Below are 14,062 nucleotides of genomic sequence, written 5' to 3'. Positions count from 1 at the left end.
CAGGCGAGTCAAGTTTTATGCACCATCGTACTGACAGTTTAGCAATTGATTAAAAAATTTATTATTTTGTTCTTTCCAAACAACAATCGTCGGAATGGTCCAGGCCGGAGAAGGGATCGTTATGGTCTGGGGAATGATCTCGTCATTCTGGAAGGCACAGTGGATCAGCAGAAATATGCATCTATCCTTTAGATCATGTCTACCCCTACATGCAGTTTGTTTTTTCCTCAGCACGCCGCTGTGACCGAGCGGTTTAGGCGCTTCAGTCCGGAACAGCGCTGCTGCTACGGTCGCAGGTTCGAATCCTGCCTCGGACAAACGATTTCATAGCCTCAGAGGATATTAAACCCAAAGACTTGCAAGTATAACTTTCGTTGATGGACATGCGGTGATTGGACACAGACTTGGCAGACCAGTGAATCATTTCGTCAAAGTTGCTGCGCAACTACGCCCTCTCTGCTGAAAGAAATTTAGATAACAAGGTTGCCTTAAAGGAAGATGCCGGTGTTTATAGCAACCTGATGGAGAAGAAGAACACAAGGCAGCAGTGTCATTACGTCACGCCACGTCAGTCTCAACTGAAGATGAAGGACGTCAAAATATACACGCATCAAAGAAACTTTTGCATCACCTCGGTTCTGAGAGTTCTGGGACCTGTACAGAAAATTGGGATAGATGTCAACATAAACATCATTTTCCCCCTTTTTATTACTCATGAAAACCACACATTGCATGTCGTACCACCATGCAGTGGTGGGCCAGATTGCTGTACACTCCGGCACCTATAATACCTAGTAGCACGTCCTCTTGCACTGATGCATGCCTGTATTCGTCGTGGAATACTATTCACAAGTTCATCAAGGCACTGTTGGTCCAGATCGTCCCACTTCTAAACGGCGATTCGGCTTAGATCCCTCAGATTCGTTGGAGGTTCACGTCGTCCATAAACAGCCCTTATCAATCTATCACAGACATGTTCGAAAGGGTTCATGTCTGGAGAACATACTGGTCGAGCGGTGTCGTTATCCTTATGGAAGTCATTCACAAGATGTGCACGATGGGGGCGCGAATTGTCGCCCATGAAGACGAATGCCTTGCCAATATGCTGCCGAAATGGTTGCACTATAGGTCGGAGGATGACATTCACGTATAGTACAGCCGTTACGGCGCCTTTCATGGCCATCAGCAGCGTACGTGTGGCCCCACATAATGCCACATCAAAACAGCAGGGAACCTCCACCTTGCTGCACTTGCTGGACAATGTTTCTAATGAGGTCAGCCTCACCAGGTTGCCTCCAAACAAGTCTCCGACGACTGTCTGGTTGAAGGCATATGCGACACTCATCGGTGAAGAGAACGTGATGCCAATCTTAAGCGGGCCATTCGGCATGTTGTTGGGACCATCTGTACCGCGCTGCATGGTGTCGTGGTTGCAAAAATTGACCCCGCCATGGACGTCGGGAGTGAAGTTACACATCATGCAGCCTATTGCGCACAGTTTGAGTCGTTAACGCGACCTCCTGTGGCTGAACGAAAAGCATTATTCAACATGCTGTCCGTAGGTAGCGGTCATCCACTGCAGTAGTAGCCCTTGGGCGGCCTGAGAGAGGCGTGTCATCGACAGTTCTTGTCTCTCTGTAGCTCCTCCATGTCCGAACCACATCGCTTTGGTTCACTCCGAGACGCCTGGACACTTCCCTTGTTGAGAGCCCTTCCTGCCACAAAGTAACAATACGGATGCGATCAAACCGCGATATTGGCCGTCTAGGCATGGTTGAACTACAGTCTACACGAGCCGTGTACGTCCTACCTTGTGGAATGACTGGAACTGATCGGCTGTCCGATCCCCTCCGTCTAATAGGCGCTGCTCATGCATGGTTGTTTACATCTTTTGGTGGGTTTAGCGACATCTCTGAACAGTCAGCGTCTATCTTCAGGGGTTATTCAGGGGTGATGAAAAACATTTTTTGATGTGTGTAGGTTCTCCATCGAGAAAACAAGAATTGAGTTGACGCTGCACATTAAATTTTTGTATACTAGAACAGTGACTAGAACCATGGTGTAAAATATATCAAGATCCTAGGGTTGGGAATAGACGGGAAACACTCTCGGAAGCCTCATAACCATAATTTGTAATAGAAACCGAACGAAGGTAGCCTTGTGATCAACGACAGTAAGACACTTAAACTGCTTCACTTCGACTGCTTTCGATCTCTGATATCCCGTGGTACAACTCAGTTGAGTCAAAAATGAAGATTTTACCCCATAGCTTGCATGTATGGTGTTAACTGATGAACCCTGTGTTTGTAGGTGTTAAGTAATGTGGGAGTCTTACACAGTTTTAGAAGCACATTTATTTTGTCAAGAAACTTGTCATTGACAATGTGTACCCGTTTTAAAAGAACAGATGCGTATATTCACTATATGCAAGACAGAGAAGCAACCTGTAAGTAAAAAGTTTGTTTATCTTCATGAAATTTGTATATTACTCTGAAGGAGATATGATGTAAATTTAGTGACAAATCGCTTATTTCTAAGCCTAAACGATTCTTCTGCTCTCTGACGTGTAAGGCCCATTCAACTGCGGCAGTGATAATGAATGGAATTTACTTTTATTGTGTGTGTGTGTGTGTGTGTGTGTGTGTGTGTGTGTGTGTGTAATTAAAGATCTGGATTACTGTCCAGCCCAGCCTCCTCGATTTAGGTTTTCCAACCTTTTCGGAAATCTTTCCAGATAAGTGACAGTGAAATTTGATGCCTAACAGGTCACTGGCCTTGCATGTTTCCTATTCATTGTCTATTGAAATCGTTTTTCTATATAGTCACTTTTTATTGTTATTTTTTTCTTTCTTCTTTAGTTAATCAGGGAAACGTGACGTGTTCTGTCCTTCCCTCTAATTATTTTTTTCATTTTTTCAGCAAATCTCTTGTTTTTCAGATAACTTGATACATGTTCTCTCACCGCTTGTGCCTTGGCATCCTCCTCAATGTAGCTTTCTCCTGCTTCTTCTGCTTTTAAGATGTATACTCCTAAATCCTTTTTGATTTCTGTGATGGACTGCTGTTTATTTATTTGCCCAGAGATATTGAACATGTGTTTCGTCAGTCTAGTGTCACGCATCGAGTGAGTGTCCAAAAAGATCTATCTTCTTTCCCTTATTGTTTATCTTTTTATGTTTTGGTATATTTCATCACTGCTTCTTAATTCCAAGACTTCTTTAATTTTTATTGTGCCTAATATTTTTCTTTTAATTTTTCCTTCTAAGACTTTTCGTTTGTATAATACATAATCCTGTGCTAGGTATTCACTTATATTGAAACGCTCTGATTTCATTATCACTTGCAAAGCATTTATTGATTACATTTTTACTGTAAGGTCTTTTGGTATTTCATATGCTCTTTTTATTTTCTGTATTCTTTCAATTGTGGGAGATTTTTCTAAACTATTTTCTTGAATTATTTTTCCTATTATTTGATATTTTTACCTACTATATTAGACGAACTTCTGTCTGCAAAACTTTGGGGCATATTTTATTTCTGTGATTAATTTGGTTTTCTCTGAAGAAGGTCTTAAACTTACCCTATTGATTATCCTTTCCAGAGTAACTTGTATTCTAGAGTCGGAAAATTTTCAGATACTACAGCCAAATTGTTTGTGATTCACTTCCGTACTCTGTGTCTTCCTTCATATTTTTATGAGAAACTTGACGTTTTCTAAACTTTTCATTCCAGATTCTTATCAGGCTTTCTAATATACATTTAAAGTGCACTGAGGACAAGACATCACCTTGTCTTACACATGTCTTTATTTTAATCCTCTTACAATTTGGTGTTAAACCTAAACTGGCAAATCTAAACTGTGTAATGCCTACAGACACAGTCTCAAAACAAAGTTCATGAACTTCAATGTTGCACTTGTGTCGATGAGCGTTTTACGGATTAGATATGACAATCTAGTTTTGGCAATAGATTCTCAGATTACTTTGTCTAGAGTTTTTCTTACCAACAGAGTCAAATGCCCTCTTGAAATCTGAAAAAGTTTCATCCATATCTTTCTGATTTAGTGGTCTCTGACAATTTATAGATTCCAAATAGAATTCATGTTTGTGTTATCATATTCTTTTGTTACAAACTAGCTAAGGACAACGGTCACAGTAAGGTGACAAAAGTTATGAGATACTTCTTAATATCGTGACGAACCTCCTCTTGCCCGACATAGTGCAGCAACTCGAGATGACAAGTCGTTGGAACTCTCCTTCAGAAATATTGAGGCTTTCTGTCTTTATAGGCGTCCATAATTGCCATTCCAGGATTTTGTGCATGAACTGACCCCCCCCCCCCCCTCCCTATTATGTCCCACAAATGCTCGATGTGTTTCAGGTCGGGCGATCTGGGTGGCCGAATGGCTCTGATCACTATAGGACTTAACATATGAGGTCATCAGTCCCCTAGAACTTGGAAATACTTAAACCTTACGACATCACACACATCCATGCCCGAGGCAGGATTCGACCTGCGACCGTAGCAGTCATGCGGTTCCAGACTGAAGAGCCTAGAACCGCTTGACCATAGCGGCCGGCGGTCGCCAAATCATTCTCTCGAATTGTCCTTAATAATCTTCAAACCAATCGCGAACAATTTACCCCACTGACATGACGCATTGTCATGCATAAAAATTACAGAACATGGAATCCGTGAGTGGATGAAGGTGGTGTACAAGTATTCGAACATAACCATTTCCAGTCAATGATCGGTTCGGATCTATCAGAAAACGCAGCCCATTCCATGTAAACACAGCCCACATTATGGAGCCACCAGTAGCTTGCACAGTGCCTTGTTGACAACTTGGGTCCATGGCTTCTTGAGGTCTGCACCACACTCCAATCATAAATCAGCTCTTACCAACTGATATCGGGACTCACCTTACCAGACGACGATTTCCCAGTCGTCTAGGGCCCAGGAGAGGCGTTGTAGGCACTCGCGTTGGTAATCTGCTACCGAAGCCCATTAACACCGGATTTCGCCAGACTGTCCTAGCGGATACGTATGTCCGACATTGATATCTGCGGTTATTTCACGCAGTGTTGCTTGTCTCTCAGCACTGACAAATCTACACAAACGCTACTGCTCTCGGTTGTTAACTTGTCCGAGCTGAGAGGTAATGCTTGAAATTTGGTATTGTCGACACAAGCTTCACACTACAGATCTCGAAATATTGAATTCCCTAACGGTTTACGAAATGGAATGTCCAATATTTCTAGCTACAGCTACAATTCCGCGTTCAAAGACTAATACTTGCTATCTTGCGGCCATAATCACGTCGGAAACATTTTCATATGGAACACCTGAGTAGAAATGACAACTCCGCCAACGCACTGCTCTTTTATATATTATATGCGCAATACTGCTGCCATCTGTATATGTGCGTATAGCTATCCCATTACTTTTGTCACTCGAGTATAAGCTACTAAGCTAGCTTTACGCTTTCTCATCTGTTCATTTCTTTTTTTTTTTTTTAATTTCCTCTCTTCTGCAGTCCATTTTCCTCACTGTCTTTCAGAACTGTTTTGCATTGCAGACCTACCAATCTCCTAATTTTGTTTGTATATTTTGTTCTGTCAATTTCTTGCTCATTTATGCCGATTTCTTCTAGATCTTCCGGCGTTTTTCTAAGGCAGTTGGGTTCCCGTTGTAATTTATAAAATGATTTTCCTTGTCAGTCTGCTAAAACTCGGTTTTGGGATGTGCCTTCCTTTTCTAATTTTTCTACAATATCTTCTACGTGATCGTATATTATTTGTTATCTCTTAATTTAAATGTTTCCAGTGTAGTTCTGTTCCCTGATATCTTCCTCAAAATCTCTCTTTTCTTTTTCCAGATTTCTTAATTTTCTTTCATTCATCCTGAAATTAGCGCTTCTGGTGCACATGTGCATTCTGGTACAAACTGTCTTATGATAATCAATTTTTCCATATCTAGACAATGATTTGTTATAAAGGCTACTATTAGACGGAAGTGCCTTGTTAGTATGCACTCAGTCACACGTAGCACGGTATGAGCGCGCACTCTGCCTGCAGGTGTTCCCGCGGCCCCTGGTGCGCTGCAGCGAGGCCACCAACAACGCGCTCTGGTCCAGGAGGCTGCTCGTCGTCGCCATCATCTTCCTGCTGGGCGCCGCCAACACCGTCGCTGTGGTCAGTACTTCCCTCGTCTTTCTGAATGTTTTAGTGGCGAGGTTTGTACAGCATCCGGCGAGCAGGCTACCAGTCAGAGTAACATATCTTTACAAGCTTTGTGTTATTTTATGTGGCAGCTAATTCACGTGTGACAATGTTCTTACTGTTATGCAAATATGACATATCCACCCGGATAGCCGCACGTGGTAAACAGCCGCTTCCAGAATGGGAAGGTGCGTCAGCCCAGATCCAATCCGCCTGGCGGACACATTTCACATAAATTTTCTCAGCATGTTATAGTCTTAGGTGGAGATTTCAATTTACCAGATATAGACTGGGACACTCAGATGTTTAGGACGGGTAGTAGGGACAGAGAATCGAGTGACATTATACTGAGTGCACTATCCGAAAATTACCTCGATCAATTAAACAGAGAACCAACTCGTGGAGATAACATCTTGGAGCTACTGATAACAGACCCGAACTTTTTGAGTCTGTAAGTGCAGAACAGGGAATCAGTGATCATAAGGCTGTTGCAGCATCCCTGAATATAGAAGTAAACATGAATATAAAAAAAGGGAGGAAGGTTTACCTGTTGAGCAAGAGTAATAGAAGGCAGATTTCCGACTACGTAACAGATCAAAACGAAAATTTCTGTTCCGACACACAATGTTGAGCGTTAATGGAAAAAGTTCAAGGCAATCGTAAAATGCGTTTTGGACAGGTACGTGCCGAGTAGAACTGTGAGGGACGGGAAAAACCCACCGTGGTTCAACAACAAAGTTAGGAAACTACTGCGAAAGCAAAGAGAGCTTCACTGTAAGGTCGGCCGCGGTGACCGTGCGGTTCTGGCGCTGCAGTCCGGAACCGCGAGGCTGCTACGGTCGCAGGTTCGAATCCTGCCTCGGGCATGGGTGAGTGTGATGTCCTTAGGTTACTTAGGTTTAAGTAGTTCTAAGTTCTAGGGGACTTATGACCTAATATGTTGAGTCCCATAGTGCTCAGAGCCATTTGAACCATTTTTTCACTGTAAGTTTAAACGCAGCCAAAACCTCTCAGACAAACAGAAGCTAAACGTTGTCAAAGTTAGCGTAAGGAGGGCTATGCGTGAAGCTTTCAGTGAATTCGAAAGTAAAATTCTATGTACCGACTTGACAGAAAATCCTAGGAAGTTCTGGTCTTACGTTAAATCAGTAAGTGGCTCGAAACAGCATATCCATACACTCTGGAATGATGATGGCATTGAAACAGAGGATGACACGCTTAAAGCTGAAATACCAAACACCTTTTTCCAAAGCTGTTTCACAGAGGAAGACCGCACTGCAGTTCCTTCTCTAAATACTCGCACAAGCAAAAAAATGGCTAATATCGAAATAAGTGCCAAGGAATAGAAAAGGATCTGAAATCACTCAACAGAAGAAAGTCCGCTGGACCTGACGGGATACCAGTTCGATTCTACACAGAGTACGCGAAAGAACTTGCCCCCCTTCTAACAACCGTGTACCGCAAGTGTCTAGAGGAACGGAAGGTCCCAAATGACTAGAAAAGAGCACAGGTAGTCCCAGTCTTCAAGAAGGGTCGTCGAGCAGATGCGCAAAACTATAGACCTATATCTCTGACATCGATCCGTTGTAGAATTTTAGAACATGTTTTTTTGCTCGCATATCATGTCATTTCTGGAAACCCAGAATCTGCTCTGTAGGAATTAACATGGATTCCGGAAACAGCGATCATGTGAGACCCAACTCGCTTTATTTGTTCATGAGACTCAGAAAATATTAGATACAGGCTCCCAGGTAGATGCCATTTTCCTTGACTTCCGGAAGGCGTTCGATACAATTCCGCACTGTTGCCTGATAAACAATGTAAGAACCTACGGAATATCAAACCAGCTGTGTGGCTGTGAGTTTTTAGCAAACAGAACACAGCATATTGTTCTCAACACAGCACATTCTTTACAGACGTTAAAGTAACCTATGGCGTGCCACAGGGGAGTGTTATGGGATCATTGCTTTTCACAATATATATAAATGACCTAGTAGATAGCGTCGGAAGTTCCATGCGGCTTTTCGCCGATGATGCTGCAGTATACAGAGAAGTTGCAGTATTAGAAAATTACAGCGAAATGCAGGAAGATCTGCAGCGGATAGGCACTTTGTGTAGGGAGTGGCAACTGACCCTTAACATAGACAAATATATTGTACAGCGAATACATAGAAAGAAGGATCCTTTATTGTATGATTATATGATAGCATGATAGCGGAACAAACACTGGTAGCAGTTACTTCTGTAAAATATCTGGGAGAAAGCGTGCGGAACGATTTGAAGTGGAATGATCATATAAAATTAATTGTTGGTAAGGCGGACGCCAGGTTGAGATTCATTGGGAGAGTCCTTAGAAAATGTATTCCATCAACAAAGGAGGTCGCTTACAAAACACTAGTTCGACCTATACTTGAGTATTGCTCATCAGTGTGGGATCCGTACCAGGTCGGGTTGACAGAGGAGATAGAGAAGATCTAAAGAAGAGCGGCGCGTTTCGTCACAGGGTTATTTGGTAAGCGTGATAGCGTTACGGAAATGTTTAGCAAACTCAAGTGGCAGACTCTGCAAGAGAGGCGCTCTGCATCGCGGTGTAGCTTGCTGTCCAGGTTTCGAGAGGGTGCGTTTCTGGATGAGGTATCGAAATTATTGCTTCCCCGTAATTATACCTCCCGAGGAGATCAAGAATGTAAAATTAGAGAGATTCGAGCGCGCACGGAGGTTTTCCGGCCGTCGTTCTTACCGCGAACTATACGCGACTGGAACAGCAAAGGGAGGAGTATAAATGTAGATGTAAATGTAGATGTAGATGTAGACTAACTACGAGTTTCGGTCTGCGGGCTAGACTGGATGTGGTCTTTAGGCGGCGTCTCACATCCCACGCGGTGAATACTTCACAGATTCAAGCTTCATCTGAGTTACACGATTCGCTAACATTTAGAAGATTTTCGCTCACTGTCACATGAGCCTTGGGGTACACATATTCCGTCACAGGGGGTTACTGAGTGACGACAGGAAGGGCTTCCGGCCACCTCTTAAAATAACAATGTCAGATTTGTTCGTAATCACGCCTCTGCGGGACAAAGATATAAGGAAAAGAAGACGTCATACAGTTATGACATCTGCGTCAGTTTCACTGGAAATATGTAGCTCCGTATGGCTTACGTGCAGATGTTGTCAGCGAGTCAGAATTGAGTTCTACATGAATATTTCTTAAATGACAGTAGAAATGTTGAAAGCAAATGGCAACACTTCCTCCTAGAAAAATAGTAACTGTTTTATGCACGTTTCTGTAGTTATTCTTGAACTACATAACTTTGAAAGTAAGTCGAGTGCCGAATTAGTTTTATTAAATAAATATGAATAAATATATCTCTCTACAGCAAAGAGATCGATGTTGTGAAACATCTTCAGGGATTTAAGCTTTGTGCTAGGCCAAGACTCAGAGCCAAACCCTTGTCTTTCGTGGACCCTGTTCCCAGGAATGTGGGAAACAGGTATTTACAGTACGAAGCAATAAGAAAGGACATGACGTCAGCCATCTTTGAGAGAATTTTCCACAGAGGCAAACATTTTGATTCAACTCCTGGACCAGGACACTGTTTTAGTCGGACAGGAAGTTAAATAAATTTGTCTTCCTTCTCAATTTGCCCCTTTCTTACACTAACATTTTCGCCACTCCATTCCTACTATATGCTATTTCCACGTAAATCCGTTTTACATATTGAAACATTTGTAGCGTCGCACAATAATTTCTCTCAATTTCCCCTTTCATTCCAGTGATTTTTCTTTTTTCCTTTTTTTTTTTGTGGTAAGATACTCGGCTCGCAATCGGAGTGGGGTTCAAATTCCTGTGTCGATATCCAGATTTAGGTTTTCCTTGGTTCCCTAAATGCCGGAATGGTGTACCTGCTTTTCTGTTGATGTCAAGAATTTTCACCACTTTTTATTTCCGAATTTTTATTTTCTAGATCGATGTATCCGATGTAAGTGTCTTTCATATTCTAAAGTCTTGCTCTATAATCAAACAAAACGTCAGAACCGGTTTATATGAGAATCCTTTTCTAAAGCCAAACTGATCTCATCTAATAAATCCTAACTTTTCTTTTCCATTATTATGTGTATTACTGTGAACATCAAACTTGATGCATGTTCTTTAATGCTGATTGCGCGATTGTTCTTGGATTCACCTGACGTCACTGCATCATGATTATGTTGATGGTGTTCTTAAAAATATACGAATGCATGTCTTCAGTCTCACATATTCTGCACACTGATTTGAATTATCATTTGGACAGCAATTCTCTCACTGGTTTCGAAAATTCAGAAGAACTGTTACCTATTCCTACTGCCTTGTTTGGTTGCATGTCTTCCAATGCTCCTCAAGCACTGCCGAAATATTGAAGTTCCCAAGTCTTCCAGATGGACATTTATTCCTTTTATTGTCTGAGCAGATATTTCGTTCCCTCGTAGAGACCCTCGATGTACCCTTTCCATCTGTTCGTTTGCTCCTCTGCGTTTAAAACCGAAATTTCTTTTGCGCGTTCATGATATTTACACTTTTACTTTTACATCCTTCATATGTCAAGTTTGATTCTTCTGTTTCCTGAATCTGCCCTTAAGATGATTATTTCTTTCCAGATTATTCAAATTTGCCCTGGAGCCATTTTTCTTTAACTTACTTGAATTTCCTGTTGATTATACTTTCTCGTATGTTTATTCTTCCTGAGGAGTCTTTCTCCTCTCTCATTCCTGAGTCTGTATTCTCCCATAACATCTGCCTTCTCTTTCTGTCGCTTAAATAGCGTTTCAACCCTCCTACAATTAATAGATTTTCATCTCTCTTTTCATACCGAATTATCCGTTCAATTCCATCATTAACTCCATTCCATCAACTTCTGCTTGTGACCTCGCCACAGGTAGCTGTTCACAGTAACTCCCTCCTTCTCCTGGCTTCGAAGTCTTAAAGAATTCCCTCCATTTATAACATTTTCTGATACTGTTTTTATTCGTCTGACCATATATCTCCATCATCTTTCACATTCACTTCACTGGGCCCCACTAGATGTAGTTTCTGTGGCTGTTTCTCTTCTAAGCTTTTCTAGCGTCTCTACTACATTCAGACATCTTACATCTCACGTTCGGACCCGTACAATATTTCAGATTCGTTGCTTTTTCAATTTCTTTCTAATGGTCACCAGCCACTTGTCAGTCCCCTTCTAGCGAAGCGAATCCAGAATCTTTTGTCAGTTTTGTGATTGGTATACACTTTTTGTTCACTTATAAGCCACATTTCTTGTGGTTACTCTTTCTATGTCTGTAGAGCGGTAGTTTCTTTCTGCAGACCACTGATGTGATTGTTCCGCATTTTAAGTCCAGTTTTCTACCTCAAGAGCCAAAGGGTGCCCTGATCTCTTTCGGTTGCTCTTCCATCCGTTTATTAGGAGACCACTTTTAACTTAAAAAATTACCTCTTACACTCTTTTCCAGCCACGTTCAACAGCTCTCAGATAATATATCCGATCCGTTTCTCCGTCGCTGGCAGGCGTGTCTTCTTGGTCTCCACACTCAAGGTGAGGCGACGCCATAACATCCACTCCTTTGTAGATTTGTTCAAAACGTCCACCACCGTTTTTTTTTTTTTTTTTTTGGGTGCCGTCGTTATATTCAATCTCCTTGGTGTGTTTTTAAATATACCAGAAGGATACTGGCACAAATGAGTAGGATTCACTGTGTAATGATGGCACCTGGTGACACTATATCTTTTCAACTCACAGTCCACGTGCTTCTTAGGCTTCCTTCAAACTGACTACGATATCTTCTTGTGCTGTTAATTGCCAGTGACAACAGCTTACTGCACTAACTTACTTAGCATTTCATGCGTAAAGGTTACAGTGGCCCAAGGCCCGAATGAACATTTGTTCCTCATCTGTATGTCATCAGTGCGTTGAACTGTTTTATGCGGGTCTCAAGAAAACTTTTCAGTCTGACAGTGAAGGATGGTACTGCATAATTAAAAGGTATTCATTTTCCTCGTAATCCTTCTTCAAATGACTTTGGTTCGATTAATGTTATTGCGGTGATACGATCCCAACAGTTAAGTGTGATTTGGGGGATTCTGCAAAATTTCAAACTGTGGATGTCACCACGTGTTCACTAACATCATAAACTTAGCATCTACTACCAGAATGAGATTTTCACTCTGCAGCGGAGTGTGGGCTGATATGAAACTTTCTGGCAGATTAAAACTGTGTGCCGGACCGAGACTCGAACTCGGGACCTTTGCCTTTCGTGGGGAAGTGCTCTACCAACTGAGCTAGAGCTGGTAGAACACTTGCCCGCGAAAGGCAAAGGTCCCGAATTCAAGTCTCGGTCCGGCACACAGTTTTAATCTGCCAGGAAGTTTCTTTGTATCTACTAATTCATTTTCATGTAGGCATAACTACAAATAAGTGGGTACCAAATGTAGAGAGGAGTTTGGATGCTCCAAGAATTCAGTTATCGAAGCTGCTGCATTGTCCTGGTGAAATATTTTGTTTTTCTTTTACACATAAGTCCTCTTCAAGCCACTTTTACAGTCAAGTCGTTCCAGAAAATTGTGTAACATACTCACCACTTAATGTTTTAACTGATTTAAGTTTCTCAATAAAAGAACCCTTTTGCCTTCAACAGCACACTGACGATAACCATTGCGGCAATGAAACCAATTTTGTCTTGCATAATTTAGTGCACAGTCACTGGCTTGTCCCACTAATTTGAATGCTACGAGGAGAGTTCAAAAAGTAATGCAACACATTATTTTCTGAAGGTAGATTGTTTTTATTCAGAACTTCAATATGCAGTATTGTCCTCCACTCTTTTGGCTACAAACCCTAATTTTCAATATAATCTCCGTTCTCTGCGACGGCCTTACACCACCTTACTGGGAGGGCTGTTATGCCCACACCGTACAACTCTACTTATCAACGTTGGAGCCAATGCCTTGCTGCATCAGAACCTCCCCATCATCCACATACTGTTCCCGCGGAGTGCATTTTTCATTGGGCAAAACATATGGAAGTCGGGAGGTACGAGATTAGGGATGAATGAGGACGAACAGTCCAATAAAGTTTAGTGAGTTCCTCTCGGGTGCGCAGGCCTGTGTGAGGTCTTGCGTTGCCATGGAGAAGGAGAAGTTCTTTAGCATTTTTGTGGCGACCAACATGCTGAAGTCGTTTCTTCAATTTCCTGTGGGTAGGACAATACACTGCAGAGTTGATCTTTGCACCGTTAGTGAGGATATCAAACAGAATAGCTCCTTCACTGTCACCATGAGTTCGCCATGAGTTCAGCGGATAAGGCTGCAGCTCTGAACATTTTCTTCGAAGGAGATGTGGTGTGGCACCACCCTATGGAGTGTGGTTTTTTCCGTTTCGAAGTGATGAATCTATGTTTCATCGTGTGTGATAATGTTCAACAAAAATATTGTCAAAATGAGCCTCGTTACGAACAGGCAGTCCCGCACAGATGGTCCTTCGTTACTCGTTACGGTTTTATGTTAAGCGGCGAGGAACCCAGCGGGAGCACTCCTTTGATCACCCCCAACAGGCGGACAAATGTGTCGGCACTACTAGCAAAGACGTCCAGTTGAGCAGCGAGGTGTTTGATTGTGATCCGTCGATCACATCAAATGAGAGTGTGCGTATTTTCCAACGTTGCAGGAGTCACAGCTGTGTGCGGCCGGCTGTTACGCGGAAGATCGGACAGGTTCGCGCGATCTTGTTGCGATGATGATTGACGCGTCGTCCAATGACTCGCTGTGCTTCCTTTTCACTGCCAGGTTTCCGTACACATTCTGAAAGCGC

At 42.3% G+C, this 14,062-nt stretch overlaps 1 protein-coding gene across 1 annotated transcript in view; it reads left to right on the top strand.

Annotated features, from left to right (window-relative positions):
- Positions 1-14,062, top strand: part of LOC126146011 (adenylate cyclase type 3) — a 923,811-nt gene that overhangs the window by 786,480 nt on the left and 123,269 nt on the right. Inside the window, exon 12 of the mRNA XM_049915594.1 lies at positions 6,078-6,194. Within this exon, the coding sequence (XP_049771551.1) occupies positions 6,078-6,194 (117 nt within the window). The remainder of the gene's footprint in view (positions 1-6,077; positions 6,195-14,062) is intronic.

Source organism: Schistocerca cancellata, chromosome 2 (assembly GCF_023864275.1).
Source record: "Schistocerca cancellata isolate TAMUIC-IGC-003103 chromosome 2, iqSchCanc2.1, whole genome shotgun sequence".
Taxonomy (NCBI): Eukaryota; Metazoa; Arthropoda; class Insecta; order Orthoptera; family Acrididae; genus Schistocerca; species Schistocerca cancellata.
Note: the sequence above shows the minus strand (reverse complement) of the source record. Positions and strands in the feature narration are given on the sequence as shown.